The following is a 19,811-nucleotide window of genomic DNA, read 5'->3' on the forward strand; positions in this document are numbered from 1 at the left end:
CAACAAAGTCCTATGTTGTTTGAGAAGGTTTGGCTTGAATACACTCGTCTGTTTTATATTAGCTTCTTTTGCTAATAAAGAAAAAAAGTACAACGCCAAAAGAGGAGTTCAAGAAAACATAACATGCAACAAATGTTGGTACATGATTTGGACATGAAAATAATAAAAAAAATATATATATCAGAGTGCTCCATGACAAAGTCGACGTGCAGTAAAAGCACGATTCTCCCAAATAAAATGATGCTGCCGCGTGTTAGTCGCAGGTGCACTTTGCAAGCCAAAGCTCAACAAAAAGTTCCAACAAAAATGTTGTTACAAAATCATAAGTTAGCAACTGTTTGTACATTTACAAAGCAATAGAAATTTTTGGTAACACACAACTTCACGTTTCTGATATCAAATTAAAGTCAAGTGAGAGATTCAAGTCGTCCGCTGGATTCCACAAGTTGGTGATAATGGGAGATATATATGTTAAAAAAAAAAAAGTTAAATATGCAGCATTGGTTCCACGTGTAACATTTTTTGTCTTCACTAGCTGCCAGTCTGAGGCTCGCCGTCGCCATCTACCACTTGTTTCTTCCGCTTCTCTTCTCCGATGTCTCCATTGTCCTCCAGCTTCCTTTTCTGCATGTGTTGGTCATTTTCTTCGCCTACGCGTCCTTCTGGAATTCCTAGAGCGCGCAGACAAACCACGGCGGACGCCTGCTCGGCAAACTTCTTTGACTTCTCCCTGTAGGACGGCGAGGACGCAAGGTCAAAAAGACGCCAGATCACAGTCACTCAATTCATGATCTGTGCCATACAGTTTTGAATTACCAACACTGAATTTGACTACCATCAAATAGCCAATGTACACTTTTCAGGCTCTGCTTGTTTTCAACATTCAGCTGCAAATTCAACTTTCTACTACGTAATTGGCTGCCAAACGTCACTTTCACGCTCACTTGGAGCCTCGGCCAAGCGAGGCAGCGGAACACGATCGGCTGGCGTTGGACGCCGCTGCCTCAATTGCTTTGGCCTGGTGACGTGTGCACATCTCCAGGTGCCACTGTACAGTGTCCACTGCAGGCTTCTTGGGGACATTCAGCCAACTCATTAGCAAATGACCCGTTTTAACTTTCAATACAAGCTGTAAAAAAAACTTACTTCCGCATTCCATTGCTACATGGTGATGTCATCAGGAGACGGAAAGTTTTCTTAATTATCATCATTGTGAATTTTTCAAACCTCAACGCTTCAATACATGGCTTCTTCGGTAAAAGACGTGTTTCATGTTTTTTTTTCCTCATTTGTGCGTACACATGGTCTGAGGAGGTTCTAAATGAGATCCAGAGTACGCACAATTGCAAGTAAGAAGAAAATGACAAATCACAGATTTGAGCATCAAATTTGCACGTACGGACTGTCGTGATCATGAAAAGGCGGTGTGTGTGTGTGTGTGTGTGTGTGTGCGTACTGACCAGAGTGAGGATCGGTATTTCCTGTCTTCCACAGTCACGGTAGACTGGAAGGCTCGATCTTGTGCACGTTGCACCTGTATCGGATGGACACACACGCGCACGCACGCGCACACACACACACACACACACACCCCCACACACACCCCCACACACACACACACACACCGTCATTTGGAAGGGCTGTTCAAATTTGGAGCGGAATCAGCGAAAGTTTGAAATGTTCGGAATATATTTGTTGTCTTTGTTTACCGTTTGGTACGTCGGCTGCTCCATCTTTTGTCGCCGGCTCCACTCCAGAAGAAACATCTTTGGCGTAAGTTGCGGAGGATATTCACGTCTTCCTCCCGCAAAACACAAAAACCAAGTCACTCGACGTTTTGCCTTTTGGGGCGCTGGTGTGGGACTTGGGGGGGAAAAAAAGTTACCGTTGAAACTTAAGGGCCATGGTGGTGACATCGCCGTCCATGGTGATAAAGTTGTCGTGCCGTCGCTCGGGACTCAGAAGGGCGTCCCGACGAGCCTCCAGTTCCATCTGCATCTCCTTGAACAAGTTCTCAAGACCGTACGCCTCACTAGGAAACACACACACACACATACACCCACACGCACACACACACACACACAGTTCAGCACCGCTTTATTTTGAGAGAAAGAAAAAGAGAGAGAGACCTGAGTTCTTGGTTGTTCTGTGCAGCCTGCACGCGTTTCCCCAGCACCGATTCCACTTTGTCTCGCAGCATCTGACACAAACAGTACTTGCTGTTGAAGGCGTGGTTGTCGTAGCGCAGGGCCTGCACGGAACAAGGTCGCTTTATAAAACTACAGTTGCAAAGAAAATGTGCTTTGTTTTCGTCTTTGCCAATTAATTGAATACACGAGTCTTTGGGGGTGAGGAGAGGAAAAGGTCCAACAGTCACCCGGGAGGTGTCGTCCTCTTAATGTTTGTCGCACTGAAGTGACATCATCAAGCAGCAGTTTAAGCGAGTCAGCATGAGTCACGTGGTCGCAATCTTCTCAATAAGTGACTGTACAGCAACTCACATATTTGAGGTATTGGATCATGACGTCGTGGAGAGGAAGCGGTCCCGTGCTGCGAAAGACAGACGGGTTCCACATGGCGGCCCGCGCCAACATGACGGACGAGGCGCCCGTGGCCGCCTTGAAGGCTTGGATGTCATCGTAGGTCTTGACCAGGTCCAGGGAGCCCCCGCTGAAACCAGACACACATTGTATCATTTCAAATGTCTCCAAACATGAAGAAAATGCAGATAGAAAATATATGCGTCATCAATAAACATCAGCGGGCCCACCCTGATGGCGTTCACGTAGTAGCGGGAGACTTTAATAAGGCCAATTTAAAGACTACTCCCAGAGTTTCACCAGCATGTCAAGTGCCCAACGAGGGGAGACAACACTCTCGACCATGTGTACTCGAACATCAAGCACGCATACAGGGCCCTCCCACTCGCCCCTCTCGGCCAGTCAGACCACCTGTCCTTGCAGCTCGCACCTGCGTACACCCGTCTCAGGCGCAGATTCAGGCCCACCACAAAGACTGTGAAAACCTGGCGTGACGACGCCATGAGTGAATTACAGGACTGCTTTCAAGACACAAACTGGGACCTCTTTGATCATCAGGACCTTGATGTCTACACACATTGTGTACTGGACTACATCAAGTTCTGCATGGAAACTGTGTCCCTACACAGGACTATACGGACCTTCCCAAATGCGAAGCCCTGGATGTCCAGCAGGGTTCGCTCTCTCCTCAAGGCCCGTGACGCTGCCTTCAGGTCAGGCGACAAAGCCCAGTACAGGGTGGCTCGTGCTGACCTGAGCAAAGGCATCAAGCTAGCCAAGGCAAACTACAAGAGGAGGCTGGAGGCCCACCTTGCCAGCAACAGACCACGGGAGGTGTGGCAGGGTCTGCGGAGCATCACCAACTTCCGAGGCAGCAGCACGACCTCTGTAGACCCGAGTGCATCGCTGGCAGAGGAGCTTAACTGCTTCTTCGCTCGCTTTGACTCGCCCCAACCGTCACACCCCCGCACTTCATGCTCCAACCCCCCCCCACTCATCGTAGAGGAACACGATGTGAGGCGCGCGCTCCTGGCGGTCAACCCCAGGAAAGCTACTGGACCCGACGGAATACCAGGCAAGGTCCTCAGAGCATGTGCCCACCAACTGTCACATGTTTTCTGCAGGATCTTCAACCGCTCCCTGGCTCAAGCAGTCATCCCCTCCTGCTTGAAAACTTCCACCATTATTCCTGTCCCCAAAAAGTCACCAGCCGTCCACCTGAATGACTACCGTCCTGTTGCTCTCACACCAGTCATCATGAAGTGCTTCGAGAGGCTGGTTCTCCAGCACATCAGGGACTGCCTTCCTCCCACTCTGGACCCCTACCAGTTTGCATACCGGGCTAACAGATCCACTGAGGACGCCATCGACACTGCTCTGCATGTTGTGCTGGGCCACCTGGAACAACAGCGGAGCTATGCAAGGATGCTCTTTGTGGACTACAGCTCGGCATTCAACACGATCATCCCAGACATCCTCGTCGCCAAACTGGACACTCTCGGCCTCCCTGCCCTCACACGCATCTGGATTAAGGACTTTCTGACCAACAGACCCCAGACTGTGTTGCTCGGCCCCTACACGTCCTCCACCCGCATGCTGAGCACCGGTTCCCCCCAAGGATGCGTGCTGAGCCCTCTCCTGTACGCCCTCTACACCTACGACTGCAGCCCGGCCCACGGCAACAACACCATCGTCAAGTTTGCTGACGACACGACAGTGGTCGGTCTGATCTCGGAAGGTGACGAGACAGCCTACAGAGAGGAGGTAAAGAGACTGACGGCTTGGTGCAAGGACAACAGACTGCAACTCAACACTGCAAAAACAAAGGAGATTGTCGTCGACTTCAGAAGGAACAAGACGGTGCCGCCCCCCCTCTGCATCGAAGGCGTGCGTGTGGAGAGGGTCCACACGTTCAAGTTCCTGGGAGTACACATCTCCGATGACCTTTCGTGGACTTACAACACCACAGCAGTGGTAAAGAAGGTCCGCCAGCGTCTGCACTGCCTGAGAGTCCTCAGGAAATTCAACCTGGACAGGAAGCTGCTGCTGGCCTTCTACCACTCGTCCATCGAGAGCCTGCTGACGTACTGTGTCTCCACCTGGTACGGCGGCTGCACTGAGGCGGACAGAGTGAGGCTCCAGAAGACAGTCAAAACAGCGCAAAGGATTATTGGCTGCCCTCTCCCCTCACTATCGGACATCGACACCGCCCGGTGCCTCAGAAGGGCTCTCAACATCGTCAAAGACAATACCCACCCAAACTCACACCTGTTCGACCTGATGCCCTCTGGCAGGCGCTACAGATGCATCAAATCAAGGACCAATAGACTGAGAAACAGTTTCTTTCCGAGAGCCATCTCCATACTGAACTCTCACACACACACGAGACCACCCTTACCTTGCAGAACAGCATTGTGATGTGTTTCTATATGCCCTATTCAGTACTAAATTCCATTGCACTCTCTTATTTATTTATCTAATTTATATATTTGTCTGTATTATTGTTGTATTGCACTGGAGAGGGGAGCCCTCTAATCTCGTTGCACACTTGAGTACAATGACAATAAAGGGATTTCTAAGACAAATAGATAAATACATTTCTATAGCCTGAATTAGGGCTGCACGATTTTGAAAAAAAAAAAAAATAAAATAAGTTGGTCGTGTTGCCCCTGGAGTCATTTTTGTCGAATCCGACATACGTCCAAACGAAAGACGGACCATCTTTCTTTGACACGAGCGTCTCTCTCCCCCCCCCTCTATAGCGGCAGAAGTTACTTCTTCCATTACATCCATTGTCTTTTTTTTTTGTTCATTTGCATGATCTATAATAACCTCACGTACAAGTATGAATGAACGCTTTTTCTTTCGGGAGAGAGTGCGTCCTTACTTGGCGATGACAGGAATGGAGACGGCCTGAGCGACGGCGCTGATGTAGTCGCAGTGGACCGGGTGTCTGGGACGCTCCTCCTTGAACCTGCACGGTCGCCACGACAACCCCGCATCAGCCTTTCAGCGTCACCACGCCTCCGGGGCAAAAGGCTCACCTGCCGTGGACGGCGATGGCGACGACGCCCGTCTTCTCGATCCTCCGCGCCAGGGTCAGCGTGTCCTCCAGCTTCAAGAAAGCGTGAAGAAGTAGAGAAGAAGATGGAGAAAATGTGAAGAGGTGTTTGGAAAAAAAACATGTAGATGTAAAATATGAGTTCAAATAATGCCTTGTGTAAGATCGGGCGCCTTCTTTTTATGTTTCTAAACACCAGGCCTTTTTTAAAGTATTATAGAAGCGCAGCATAGTTACATGGCAAACTATTTGATTTAGAAAACACAAAAAGGGCGCGGCCAGCCACCGGAACTCCAAAAAATGATTGAACTTATGACCTGTGAACGTGACATTTTGTTTTCAGACCAAACACTTCAAAATTGGCACTTCAAAAACAATACTCAAAAATAAAAAACATCAATGAACTCATTTACTACCGTTGACGGCTAAAGACGTCAAAGATCTTTTTTTTTTTTTTTTTTTTACTGGTAGTGAATTTGTTAATGCTATGAAAAAACATTTTTTTTCCTCTATTGCCCATCCCATACTTCCAGAGTCGGAGATGGAATGATCCTGCATGAAAACATGGCTCCGACAGTTCCGAAAAACGCAAAGGAGACATGAAGACTGGGACAGTGAGTTGTTGTTGTTGTTGCTGTTGTTGTTGTTACCGAGGGCAGTATCCTGATCTTACAGGTGATGGGCACAGACACTCCGCTGACCAGCTTCGTGAGGATCTACAGGGAACAGGTCGCACGTCAAAACGTCTTCACGGGACCAAAGCACAGCAAAGCAAAGCACCTGGTTGCAAAGCGTCAAACACTCACAGCCTCAATCTTGTCGGGATCGGACAGAAGAGCCGCGCCCATCCCGCCCTGCAACACAACAAGCGTCACTCACTCACGGGGGAGCTGCAAAGGCCTCCGCTGAATTCCGCACCGAAACTTCAAAGTGGGAAATGTTCCAATGGGAATTGAGTCAAATTGAACACATTTACGGCTGTGGACATTGTTTCATGTGAGTAGAACAAGTTAATGCGTGAGCAAAACAGTTTGTTCAGGAGGGAAAGAGCAATCACGGAAAAAAGACAAACAAAAACAAAAAGCAAAGAATGTAATTTATATGTTCTGAAAATAAATTGATTCAAATAAGAAAAATGTGATATTTATGAAAAAAGAAATGGGCAAAAAAAACTTGTTCAACAATGTTCTTCAACTGACCTTTGTGGAATATTCTTTGGGACAGCCCATGTTCACGTCAATGGCAGCCACGTCCTTTTCCCTGAAAAAGCATTGGAATTATGACGGAGAGTTTGGAAATTTATTGAGTTGTCTCCGAGGGAAACATCAACGAGAACTCACACCAGTCGGGCAACGGTGAGGGCTCGGTCAGGGTTCGCCGTTCCCTGCAACACAAACAACATGCATAACGTCAACAGGAACGTGTGCGTGTGTGTGTCAATTCGCGCCTCACCATCTGGAAGACGACTTTCTGCTTCTCCTTTTCACACGTCCGGAACATCACGCGATCATCCGGAGCCACAAAATCCACCGTCTGCAGAACCTCTGCCAATACATACGACTCATCACACACACGTGTACGTACACACTCTTCCCGTTCCCACCACCATAACTCACCATTCTCCACCCTGTGACACTGCACCATCTTGATGTCAATCAGCTCCTGGCAGACGAGACAAACAATTCAACAACTAATATGGACGAAAGTACACCTCAACCCTGACCGATGAACTTTGTCGCCATCCTCACCTCGCAGTAGACCACATCGGCTCCATAGTCCAGCGCCAGCAATCTCATAGGCAACGTTCCCACCCGCACCATGGGAGCCAAGGCGGTGATGTTTGCGAAGTTCAGCCTGGCAGCCATGTCCAGTCGAGTCAGTGAACGCACCACCAAACGCACGTCCCGTCTGCCTTAAAACTGTTTCAACAAGAGGATATACTGAAAGTTGGATCGTTTTATGGTAGAAAGGTTGGTTCACTTTAACAGACAACAATTTGAAAATATATGTTTTCATCATAAGAAGGATTTGACTGCAGATAATCGTGAGACTTCTGCTCGCGGGGAACAACTTTGAGCATCTACATTTCAGTGAGATGAAACGAGTGAAAACGAATGCCGCAATGCGGCATAGCAAAAAGATAGGATCCACTCTGTGTTCTGCGACACTCAAATGAAATTAAAAGTCGAATTCTTCTGCGTGGAGTTTGGCTGCCCAGTCAGTTGGGGTAAAAAGATCGCATTTTAACTCGTCTTGCTGACAAAGTAGCCAGACGACGTTAGCTCAGACACACACAAATTGTACAAAAGAATATGAACCGTATGTTAGATGTACTTCATATAGACTCACCGACATGTAAAATGTCGAATTCCGCCAGAGTGGCGCATTCGGACTTGACTCGTGGTCTCCTACTTCCTGGTTGGGTGACGTCATCAAGCAATGGCGTAGATCTGTACCATGCAAAAAAAAAAAAAAACGCGCACAAACTACACTAAAAATTTTAGAGAGGACACATTCCTGAGATTCTCAACATGTCTATCCATATCTACTTTAAAAAATGTTGCGTAATCAAGATTTTACAAATACTGTTCGGTGGGGAAAAAATACAAATTCATGGCAGTATTGCTGCCACGCCAGGAAGTAAAAATAATTACAACCTGAAAAATTTTTACAACATGAAAAATGTCGCATTTTAACAAGTTATCACGTCAAAACGTGATAAATTTGACAATATGAAGTGAAACAATTTGTTCAAGTTCTCCACGTACTAGATCGGTATCCGCGATTTCCTTTTTTAAATCTTACATCTTTCTGAACACAATGGCCCTTTTTTCCGAACAGCGTTTTGAGTTATGCAGCAGTACTCTACAAACTGATTGGTTAAAAATAAATGAACAATCAAGAGCAGGGGTCTCAAACTCGCGGCCCGCGGGCCATTTGCGGCCCGCGGGATGATAGTGTTGCGGCCCACGGGATGATAGTTTGCGGCCCCAGCCTTATTATGAAAGTTTAATGTTCGTGCGGCCCGCGAATTTGAGATGACTGGCACTTTACAGTGCTTTGTGCGGAGCTGAACGAACCTACCACATCTTCAGCTTTAAAACGAGTGTAGGATTGTAATTTTTTTTCGATGTTTTAGTAGGGGTTTGATTGATGAATGTTCGGATTTTGCGGCGCCTGAAAATAACTTCCGGATGATGATATTTTATTGATTCACCAAACAACCAATGAAATTATTTATTGGTCATTGGAAGTTTACAGAGAGTACGTTTCGCTCGCACAATTGTATTCATGAGCAGCGTGTAGTAGATATAGACATAGAGAACAAGTTTATTCATTTACAATCAATTGTAATTAATTAACATTTAGAATTGTAATTCATCAATTTAATTTAATCAACTAATGAACCCTAGATAAGATAAGATAAGATTCCCTTTATTAGTCCAACAATGGGGAAATTCAAGTTTCGAACCGAGGTCTCCTGGGGAGACTGGGTCCTGAACGCGGCGCCTTAGACCACTCGGCCATCCTAGACAAGAACTAGGGAAGAAGAAACATCATACTTTGTACATTGTAATTTTATTATAGTACACATTGTATTGAATTGCATCGTTTGTTGACATGAAGAAAATAAACCGGACTGGAAGTGGAACCCGGGTGGCACGGTTCACGAGTGGTTACCATGCCCGCCACGCAGCGCAGAGGTTTTGGGTTTGAATCCGGACTCTGGCCGACCTGTCTGGACATTCCATGTTTCCCCGTGCATGCTGAGGGTACTCTGGTTTCCTCCCACATTCCAAATACATACATACAACCTAAACTGTAGGTGTTTGTGCGCTGTGATTGTTTTTTTTTTTTTTTCTGGCAAAATTAACCAATATCTTGGTTAAATTAACCAATTTGTATCGGTTGGGCCTATAACCAATGATGATGAGTTGAAAACACTACCATTGTAAATTGCTCGGACACAAAACTACTGACGCAATCTTGTCTTACAAACTACGGACGTTAACTAGATTGGTGCATCACTATATAATCAGTTTTTGAGTACATTTAGGCTATGTTTTCTAGGGTGCAGTAGCTTTGATTTGAATAGCACAAAAAGAAGGCATACGTTACGGTTCCGCCAGTGACACGAGCTACAAAAAGGAGACTTAGTTTGTGCTGAAAGGAAATGCGAATCCTGGAAAGGATCACGTTGAAACATGAAACTCATCACATAAAAAGGTGAAAATGATCCTACCATCAAAATGTGAAAAGTTGTCATGTACAGCAAAACGCTTTAGCCATATGATCTCAGACTTGATTTAAAATTCATTTAGAACCAACATGTTGGCCCTGCTGTGAAGAGTTGAATTGAACTTGGTGTTTATATACATAGAAAAAAAAAGTCTCGTAGAATATACAATCATCTAAATTTAATCAGTCAGTTGCCTAAGAAGAAATGTTGCCCTGCAAAAAGTCTGAACGGCGAAACGAAACAAATGACTCGTTTCTCCGAGCAAGTGTGAATGTTTCTTTCATAAACCACGTCTTGTTTGGTATGAACCAATGTTGGATACTTTCTGAAGGCAGCAATGTTTGACTGAGGCTGTTCACTCGATTCAAATGTTCCGTTTTCAAGTCAACTCGGCTAGCTAGCTTGGCTGCATGGTTAGCTTAAACGGTTTACTGGTTTGTTTCTCTGCTAGCTAAACTGAGTTGGCTTACTTGCTTGTTGTTTTGTCAAACTAGTGCATTTTACACTTTTACATTTCACACAAAACAACATTACCTCAAAATCAGTTTTTTTCCTCGCACCAGAAAGTCAAATTGTCCAAAACCCAGCAAATTTTTGGTGTGTGGAAGTAGCCATTGCAAGTATTCGCCTGTCCATTTTGGGAAGTCTTGTTACCTTTCTAATTAATTTTTTTTTTCTGAAAAGGAAAAAAATATTTGTATAAATACTATTTATTCCAATGGCTATTCTAATGAACCTGTGTATCAACCTGTTTCCATTAAAACAACAGGATAATAGCAAAGTGTTCAACTAATCTGGTCCAGATGTGATCATTTTTTTCAGTCAATGTACTTTTTGTGACATTTTTGTTAGGTGGTGTGCTGTGGGATTTGCCTCATGTAAAATAGATAACGTTGACTCAATGAAGGTTGTAAAACAAGGTGGCTAGCTTAGCTGGCTAGCTTAGCTGGCTCTCCGGCTAATCGAGTGGCCTCACTCAGCAGTCCAACGTGGACTAAACAATGTCAAGAATGCAGATTCATTTGAGATTTGGCCGCATTTTGACCCACGTTTTGATGTAAATAACAGTTAATGTAAATATTGATTAAAATGGAGTGCGATGAGACCTCAAGGGCCTTCACGAGGATGCTCTGTGACTCCTTCATCTTCCAGTGGAGGGGAGGCCGGTGATGTGAGCAAAGTGGTACTTTGTGTGTTGGGAAACAAAACAACAATCAAAAGTCGGACAGAAGAGAAGACCGTCCAGTCGGCCCAATTCCGTAAACGTCACACAGGAACGTACCCGCACAGTACAGGTTGAGGTCCCCGCAAGAAATCTAAACAAGATGCGCTTGCATTGATTTTTAGGCGTTAGCAGATGAACTGGACAACGGCTGCGTCCACTCTGAAGCCTCTGCCACCTCGATGGGGTCCAACTGAGGAAAGACCACGAAACACAACCTCTGGCCCACTGAGGTCACCGTCTCTGCACGACAACAGAAGCAACGTTATGAATCAATGCTCAACATTTCTTCACGTCAACAATATGTTATCTGTCGAATTAGTGTATAGACCGACCGATAGATTGTGTTCATGATTGCACAGTATTTATCCCGTCTGTAATAATATTCATTTGACATGAGCTCGCTGCTCATGACATAAATGTTTACAAAATTTAATGTAGCAAAGTGACTTTGAGTTCAGCAACTTGAGGAGGTTTGTTGCCATGGCGACTCACCAACGAAGCGGTTGACACACTTTGGTTTTGCCCTGCAGTGGACACCCAGAAAGTAGACGGGCACGCCGGTGAGCATGATGAGAAGACCCACGCCGCACACCAGGGGTTCCGAGTAAAGGCTGAAGCCCAACAGCAGTGCCCAAAACATCAGGTAGCACACGGGCACCAGCAAGCTCACCTGCGAGAACCACCGTGATGGTCATGATATGATCCGTCAACACAATTGAAGGCATTGATTGTTAATTGACTCGCATATTTTTGTCACCACCCACATATACGTGATGTTTTGGATTTCATTGGCCACACTCCAATAGTGATACAAGCCTCATATCAACTGACGGTATCAACTCTACTCTACTCTACTCTACTCTACTTGTCTCTGCACCTAAAGCCCTCCTCATCTTGCTAGTGACATCACCTTACCGTTGCTCGCCTGCACTGCACACACTGACAAAAACAATGGAACACCTTTTGGTTCCTCGTGGAGCCATTCAGCTGGCTCTGCATATCTTCGTCAGCAAGTAATGTTATAAAGGTTCGCACCACCTCAAAAGTATTTGAATTGCTTGGAAACCATTCTTTTCCCTCTTTCCCTCTTTCCCTCTTCCCCCTTCATCGTTCATCATTAATAGCGGCTGCTGGTGTGCGCAGCGGCACATCGATGACGGTTGTCTCAGACCAATGTTTGGCCTCCAAAATGTTTACGTCACATTTGAGAACTGGGCTGCAAAGGAGTAGGTCCCAAAAATTGAGTAGAGTAGTTCCGAGTAGATTTGTCTTTGGAGACCGGGTTTTTGTCACGTAGAGTATAGTTGGGTAGTTACCGGGATTTTGGCACTGCGTACCCACTCCCACCACACACCATCTCACACAGTGCCTACCTCATTACCTGTCCTGCCAGAACCTGCCCAGTCCAATCCTGTCCTATCCTATCCTATTTGTAACTCATTATGTCCCTTCCTCCCAGAGTGGAGCCTGCTTCACTGGCCTGTCCGATCATATTTGCTATATGTTGAATCCCTTCCTGACCAGGTGTTAAACTGCCCGATTCAGCGCCCCTGTCCTGATCTGTCCTGTTCGACACCCTCAGTCTTTCCCTTCCCGTTCCTCACCCGTCGTTGCAGTGCTTCAATGCAATCTACAGCAAAATTGTTCCGTCACGCAAGTACACGCATAGAGATCCACCAAACTCCAGGTTAAAGAACAAAAGGAGAAAAAGGAAACAGCAATGGGACCTTGATGGGGCGATAGAGGTTGGGCTTCTTCCAGCGGTAGAAGAGCAGGCCTGCGATGGTGACGCCGTATGACAAGTAGTTGATGAAAGACACGTAGTTGATCAGGTTGTGAGTCTCCCCGATGCACAGGATCACCATGGCGGCCGTGCACTGCAAACACCCAAACGCAGACACACGCTTTCATGAGAGAGGATGGAAAGTGACACGCCTTTGGGCCAAAGACGAGCTTGAACGTACGCAGACCAGCAGAGCAGGGATGGGTGTGCTCTTGTTGACGTGGATCATGGCCAGCAGGCTGGGCAGGTGACCCTCCCTGGCGCCTGAGAAACACAGCCTGTCGACACAAACGCTGTCAGCGCTCAACGAGAGACGCAAACAGGAAGTGGAACTGACCTGGAGGACGTGAACAGGTAGCCGTTGATGCCTCCGAACGTGGATAAGGCCACGGAGATGGGCATGATGACTGAGAACATACCGAGCAGTTTCTCTCCAAATGTCTGGACAAGAGGTTGGGTCAGTGAGGTAGTCTCTGACTTTCAAAGGCCTGCCACATACCAAGCCAAGCAGCTGAACACAATCGCTAAAGAATGATAGTCGGCTACTCAGACCTGCACACCTGACCCTCGCACGCGTAACAACTCACTTTACATCATATAAACTGTGACCGCTGATGTTGTATCGGGAATCTGCTCCATATTTATTGCTGAAAACATTGACGTTCAAGAAAAACTCACGACAGCAACAGCGTTGGAAGAAAGGAGTTCGTCCGAGGACATGGACGAGAAGTAGGCCATGTTGGTCAGCGTGTAGACCAGCGTCACCAGCGGGATGGAGATGTATATGGCGCAAGGGAGGTTCCTGAACACACCACCAACAGCGACAGAGGGGATACATGAACGCGGCAATGTTTGTGTGGAGTGTAAGTCATCTGGGTCTGGGAACGGCTGGAATCCTGTTGCTTGTTGAAGACATTTCACCTTTAAATCGAAAGACTTCTTCAGTTCTGGAATTGAGCAGATTGCAAACGGAACACGGAGTGGAAGACAAACTTCTTCCCAAACTCTTCCCATCTCCACGCGTTCATTCCGGACATCAGTTCTTCACCATCAGTAATGGCTCTGGCGAGAGTTGCCAGGGACAGACTTCACTCTCTTCAAATTGCCATTGAGATTAATGCAGAAATGGGGTATGGCCAGTGTTGTTTTTGGCAAGCATTTTAGATTTAGTCTTAGTCTTAGTCATTTGGACGAAAATGCTTATCTGTCAACAGCAAGAATAACACCTAGAGACATAAATAAGGGAACTCCACACGGAAGAGAGAGTAGTAAATAAGGCTTTTGGATCTCGACGAAAACCTCTTCAAAAATCAACATGGGTACAGTTGCCTTGAAGTAGAAACAGAAGTCACCTTCTCGGATCCACCACCTCCTCCGTCACATAGTTGAGGAAGTTCCATCCACTGAAGGCGAAGGAGGCATGCAGAAAGGCCAGTGCCATCTGCCCCACCGAGGGGGTCCGCTCCACGGAGAAGACCACTTGAGGAGTCAGCGCCTCAAAGTTCCCTGGAGGCTCGAAAAGAAGTATACATCAGCTTCCGGCGGACTTCCCAAAGGAAGAAGTTGGGAATGACGTGAGGAACGAAGGTTTACCCTTGAAGATCTGGACCAGACCGACCGCGATGATGAGGCCCAACGCCAGCAGCTTACCAACCGTGAACACATCCTGGATCCTGGTGGCCATGCGCACGCTGCAGCAGTTCACCCACGTCAGCAGCACTGCATGCACACGCACATGCACACACACACACACACACACACACACCCACACACCCACCCACACCCCCACACGCACACGCGCGCACCCCACACGCGCGCACACACACGCTGCTTTGAAATAAACCCCTGTCCAATAAAATCATGTCAAATACTTGGGGGCTATTTTGGGGATTTTGTCTGTTGCTGGGGCAGTTTGGAAAGGTTTGACGTGCAAGGCACAGCGGATACCGCCCTTTCAGGGATTACTGTACTCTCCATCTCCTGGCTCTCATTTATCCTTCCAGTTCCTCCACCTCCACTCTTTCCCTCCATCCTTCCTCTCCTTCTTCTTATTCATCATCTTGGCGTCCATCCTTCCATTGCTCCGTCTTTCCTCCCTGTGCACTTCCTTGACTCCCGATTGGTGCTGTAATGTACCCGGCCCATCTGTCATCGGTCTCTGACACGTCTCCTGTCCCCTGTCGTCCTTCGCTTCATCCCTCCATCAAGGGTATGTGGTTGGTGTGGCTTGCTGGTGTTGTGTGGAGCGGGTGGGTCTCCATGGTTTGAGGAATGCACTGTGTTCGGGGCTCATCCATCAGTGTCATGCGCTCTCACGGTGGCCCGGGTCTCCGGCACAAAGAAACCAAACGCTTGTCAGCCTGGCCAGACGGATTGTTTCCGCTGCAGGGGACCAACAAAACGTGACAGCCCCACCAGAAAGCCGGCAACCTCCACCACCGGCACTAGCACTTCCCTCACCCGAGGGAGACGACGATTACCTTTCAACCGGCCAAGAATGATGACGTGTCAGCATTGCTCCTCTGCAGGTAGCACTTAGCTAAGGTAAGGGACTCCAGTCACATGAGTGACTCCAACCAATGTACTTTACTTTGGAGTCAGCCAGCCTTCCCTCAAGCGCCTCCAACTGGTCCAAAATGCTGCTGCTCGTCTTTTAACCGGAGCTCAGAGGACAATGAAATGTGGCCAACGACCCTTCAGATGAAAGCTGATTTCCATATTTAAATTGAGCGGAACAGCAAAGAGAGCGCAAAGCTTATTCACGTATCAAACGTTTATAAATGAATGACATTTTGACCAATTAATATTGCTTAAAATTGGTCTTCCGCACCATTTTCAACAACTTATGACATTGGAACCTTTCAAGGTGACATTTGTGTTGTTTTTGCTGACGACAGGAAGGCTGAGGTGACTCACGGAGGCAGGTAGCTGACAGCACTCGCGTGGCGGCGTATGGCGGCGCGCACTCGGGGAAGACGGGCTGCAGCACGTAGCTGGAGAAGGTGAGTGCGATGACGGCCAGCGTGGTCGGGTACATGATCAGCACGGCGCTCCACAGTAACAGGAACCTGACGCCGGCACAGCACAGAGACACCGCCACTAAATTAGGTACCCCGGCCGGTCTCGTTCCTGCTTGCCAACGAAACCAAGACCAGAAAGTAAACAGTATGTGCAGTGAAGTCAGGACATCGGCTTTCATCAACCACATCAAATGATACCTTGACTAACAAGTTTTTCCATTTCCGAGCTTTTGAGTGCTCAATTTTTGGGGTTGTTGATACACACATACGGATTGTTTGGTGTTTCAGTTAGTACAAAAAAATAGCACGCCACAATCTTGTACTTTATAAAATGGTGCAGTCAAGACACCATTAAAAAGAATGAAAAACGATTCATCATAATGCTCCATCTGCTGTGCCCGCCTTGCCCACAAGGGGGCAGTATGAGACAGGCAGGTAGTTATACTGTTGTTTCATTGAGGCGTCATTTTGAATCACGCTTGAATTCTCGGCAAGACATGCCCAGCAGCGCTACGACTGGCTGCTGCATGCCGACTTTCCGTGATAGCAACTGGGAGTCACCGCTCCTCCTCCTCCTCGTCCTCCTCCTCCTCCTCACAGCTCATCAGTGCGGCACTAATATTAGTCGTTCTCTTTAGAGGATAAAGAACTTATGACTACATTATAAAATTGTTAGTGTACAGTAAATTTCAGCTGGGAGTGGCATCGAGCAGCCTGAAGCCTCTTTTGGAACAATTGTTGCCGAACTGCTACTAGTTGAGAAGTGAGCTGCGTTGTTCACTGCCACCAAACAGCGCTCAAATCTGCGCGAGCAAGTCGGAGCAAAAATCGGTCCAACGACGGCTCGTCTATGGAAAAACCTCCTAAGTGGATTGCTTCATTTTTCAAGACACTGCTTTGTGAGTAAATTGAGTTACGATCTTCTTCACAGAGCAATTGAACTCATCAGTCAAGGCACTACTAAACTGGAGCTGATTTGCATCGAAATGTTCGTACAAGTTGAGTGGAGACGCAAAATCAAGACACGTGTATACTGGCCATTTTTCTTGCATATGTTGCAAATTTTGACTTGAAGCTGGTCGCCGCGGCCTAAAATCTGCATCAACTCCGCCTCTCTTGCACCAAAAAAGGACATCATCTGTTTCTTGCATATCAGCCAATACTTGCAAGGCTGCGATGGTTGGCCCCAAAATGTGATCCTATTTAGTATCATTGAAAAGTAAACTCAAACCGACAGCATAATAATGACGTGAATCATTTTCAATGAATTAGACTAAAAAAACTCAAATAACATTTGTGCGTATGGACTGTTGAGAATGAGGTCCGATAAATGACGAATAGCAACTGACCCCAAGAGGCCTCCGAAAATCTCGCTGACGTAGGCGTAGTCTCCGCCCGACTTGGGGATGGCCACGCCCAGCTCGGCGTAGCACAGCGAGCCCAGGGTGGCCACGCCCCCTCCCAGCATCCACACCAGCAGAGCCGCGCCCACCGAACCCGAGTGCTCCAGAACGCCTTTGGGCGAGATGAAGATGCCCGAGCCGATGATGTTGCCTGAGGGAGCGACGACGGCCGGAGTCAGTCCGCTACAGATGCAACAATGCGTCACAAAGTCCACAGCTAATCTAAGCCATCATCACATGAATCGAACACTTTTGATCATCAATGAATCGTTTCGGCCTCTCAACCTTGCCCGATAACGCAAAAATTTTTTTTGATTTCTCAGCACTCTAGGTCCACGCCTCCAACAGCTGAATCTCATCTCCGCATTCAGAAGCAAAGCAAGAGCTGAAGTAAGCCGACTAGACTTGAGGATGACAATCATGTGATTTGTTCAAAAATCGGATCTTGCAAGAAACAAAATTGTTTTTTCCCCACAGTGCAGTGACGAGAATTTGCGTGACTATTTTCGCTGTTATTGTATCTATATATTCGCATATCTAGAAATGTTTGTAATGGTAGTCCCCACTTTTTCATCACCGCCCACTCCAACTCCCTTTTTTTTTTTTTTTTTGAAAATAGCACTGCCGGCCAGGTCAAAAGCAATCTTTAACATACGGATGGTGGGCCGTAAATGGCACCCCAACCTTTCGTTTGGACACCACCAATATAAAGTATTTGATAGCTGTGGCATCCACGACTTTGACATACTGGTTGGATAAGCACTGTACACTAAACCAGTTGACATCAACTGGCAACCCGTCCAGTGGCTCTCACCCAAAGTCGGCGCAATTGAACGCCACGTAAGCAAATGCTCAGCCAATAGAAGTCGTCGCAATTTCACAAGCAGTCGCCAACTTTCAAGTACGCGACGCGTTGAGAAAATCTGTTTTTGGCGCGATCCACACACGAGACGCTTGCCTGCCGCTCATTCATTCAAAGTGACGCACGCACGGGCGGCCTCAGCCTGGATGACATTTACGAGACAGGAAGTGAGACAGTCATCACAAGCGCAACGTTGGACGTGACGAGGAGTGCGCGGTTCACCGATGATGATGGTGCAGGCGCTCAGTAGGCCAATCTCTTTCTTCAGGGTCACGCGGTCCGGGACCCGGGTCCTGACGTCACGCGGCCGCCCGTCCATGTCGGCCTTCCCGGCTCCGCTGGGCTGCTCCCACCGTCGCTCGTCTCGGTCTGGCTCGCTGGCTGGCGGTGGCGCTCCCAGTGCTCCCAGTGCTCCCAGTGCTCCCCTCTCTCGGCATTCAGGCCTCCTCAATGGGCCGCGCTTGCGCAACAACCTGCCCCTGCTTGGGCTTGAATGTTGAATGTTAAGTAGGCGCAACTCACCGTGATGCGTTCAGGGACACCCCGGGGAGAGCCAACATGTCTGCAGTGGACCTTGTGGATTTAATGGACAGAAAATTGCGTCCAGTCCACCCAAAAGGCCACTTTGTACAGTTGCTGTCAAGGTCTGTTAGTACACACACACACACACGCACACACCCACGCCGACACGCAGACAGGAACTGGGGCAGTAGGCTACCTAAGCACCCGGGCCGCATTTTGAAGTTTCAGCGTCTTGCTCAAGGACCCCACAGCCGTGCACCAAAAGGATGTTGGTGGGAGGTGGTTTTGAACCAGTGTCCCTAAAGTGGCGGGCAGCGATTTTAACGACTTGGCGACGGCTGCCGAACGTAGACCAGCCCGAGCCAGTGTCAATTGTTTCACTGTGTGTGTCTTGGCTGCACAGCTTCCAGATGTGCGCAGTGCATGTTGATTTTTTTCCATCCAATCAGTTTTCACTTTCTATGTGTTGCCAAGTAAATGTAATCTGCCCAAGGCCTTCGCAATCCTGATTGCTTGAGTCGCACACACACACACACACACCCCCGCCCACACGCCCACACACCCACACACCCACACACACACCATCGATATGGCATTTCCTTTTTTTTTTGGGCCTTTTTTTCCAATCAGATGAGAGCCTTCGCAAGAGCTCAGAATGACATTGGCATTTTTTGGTTTCCTCTGATGGGTTGGGCTTAATAAGGAGAATGGAAATTTAAATTGAACGTTATTCTCATTGCACATATCACAAGTGCAGTAGAATGAATTTCATTTAACAGACTCAACCCATCCAAGAAATCTAAAAAGTCCGACCCCAACAAAGCGAGACAGAACAAGAGGGTTTGATGGTACCCCAATTTCTATCGCTACGTTCCCAGCAAATGGGTTTCATCGTCGCGCTTGGCCTAATTCGCTGGCATTTCACTGCAAAGGTGTTCGCCACGGAGCCGCTCATTGGCGCTCAGCGGGACACTTTGAACTCTAAAGTGCACCGGGAGCCAGTGAAGAGAGGCCGAGATTGGGGTGATGTCGTCTAGTTAAAAGACGAGCAGCAGTATTTTGGTGCAACTGGAGGCGCTTGAGGGAGGACGGGCTGGCTCCAAAAGTGCATGACAGGAATCTAGCCTAGACATAACCAAGGCATGGTGCTGTCAA

At 47.6% G+C, this 19,811-nt stretch overlaps 2 protein-coding genes across 2 annotated transcripts; both read right to left on the minus strand.

Moving 5' to 3' along the window:
* Positions 1 to 34: 34 nt before the first annotated feature.
* Positions 35 to 8,051, minus strand: dus2 (dihydrouridine synthase 2). The gene is made up of 16 exons (XM_088297538.1): positions 7,951 to 8,051; positions 7,350 to 7,520; positions 7,218 to 7,263; positions 7,054 to 7,145; positions 6,942 to 6,985; positions 6,801 to 6,861; positions 6,408 to 6,455; positions 6,252 to 6,317; positions 5,585 to 5,655; positions 5,428 to 5,514; positions 2,502 to 2,670; positions 2,130 to 2,251; positions 1,886 to 2,032; positions 1,710 to 1,797; positions 1,461 to 1,534; positions 35 to 730 (listed from the first exon to the last, which is right to left on the minus strand). The coding sequence occupies exons 2-16, from the start codon at positions 7,464 to 7,466 to the stop codon at positions 532 to 534; spliced, it is 1,431 nt and encodes a 476-aa protein (XP_088153664.1). The 5' UTR covers positions 7,467 to 7,520; positions 7,951 to 8,051; the 3' UTR covers positions 35 to 531.
* A 1,061-nt stretch (positions 8,052 to 9,112) lies between these two features.
* Positions 9,113 to 18,553, minus strand: slc7a10b (solute carrier family 7 member 10b). The gene is made up of 11 exons (XM_088297537.1): positions 18,357 to 18,553; positions 17,219 to 17,423; positions 15,766 to 15,917; positions 14,443 to 14,568; positions 14,202 to 14,355; positions 13,528 to 13,651; positions 13,187 to 13,290; positions 13,031 to 13,127; positions 12,794 to 12,943; positions 11,559 to 11,736; positions 9,113 to 11,306 (listed from the first exon to the last, which is right to left on the minus strand). The coding sequence occupies exons 1-11, from the start codon at positions 18,451 to 18,453 to the stop codon at positions 11,185 to 11,187; spliced, it is 1,509 nt and encodes a 502-aa protein (XP_088153663.1). The 5' UTR covers positions 18,454 to 18,553; the 3' UTR covers positions 9,113 to 11,184.
* Positions 18,554 to 19,811: the final 1,258 nt, after the last annotated feature.

This window comes from Idiotropiscis lumnitzeri, chromosome 6 (assembly GCF_059441095.1).
Source record: "Idiotropiscis lumnitzeri isolate Australia: NSW breed Sydney's pygmy pipehorse chromosome 6, RoL_Ilum_1.0, whole genome shotgun sequence".
Classification (NCBI taxonomy): domain Eukaryota; kingdom Metazoa; phylum Chordata; class Actinopteri; order Syngnathiformes; family Syngnathidae; genus Idiotropiscis; species Idiotropiscis lumnitzeri.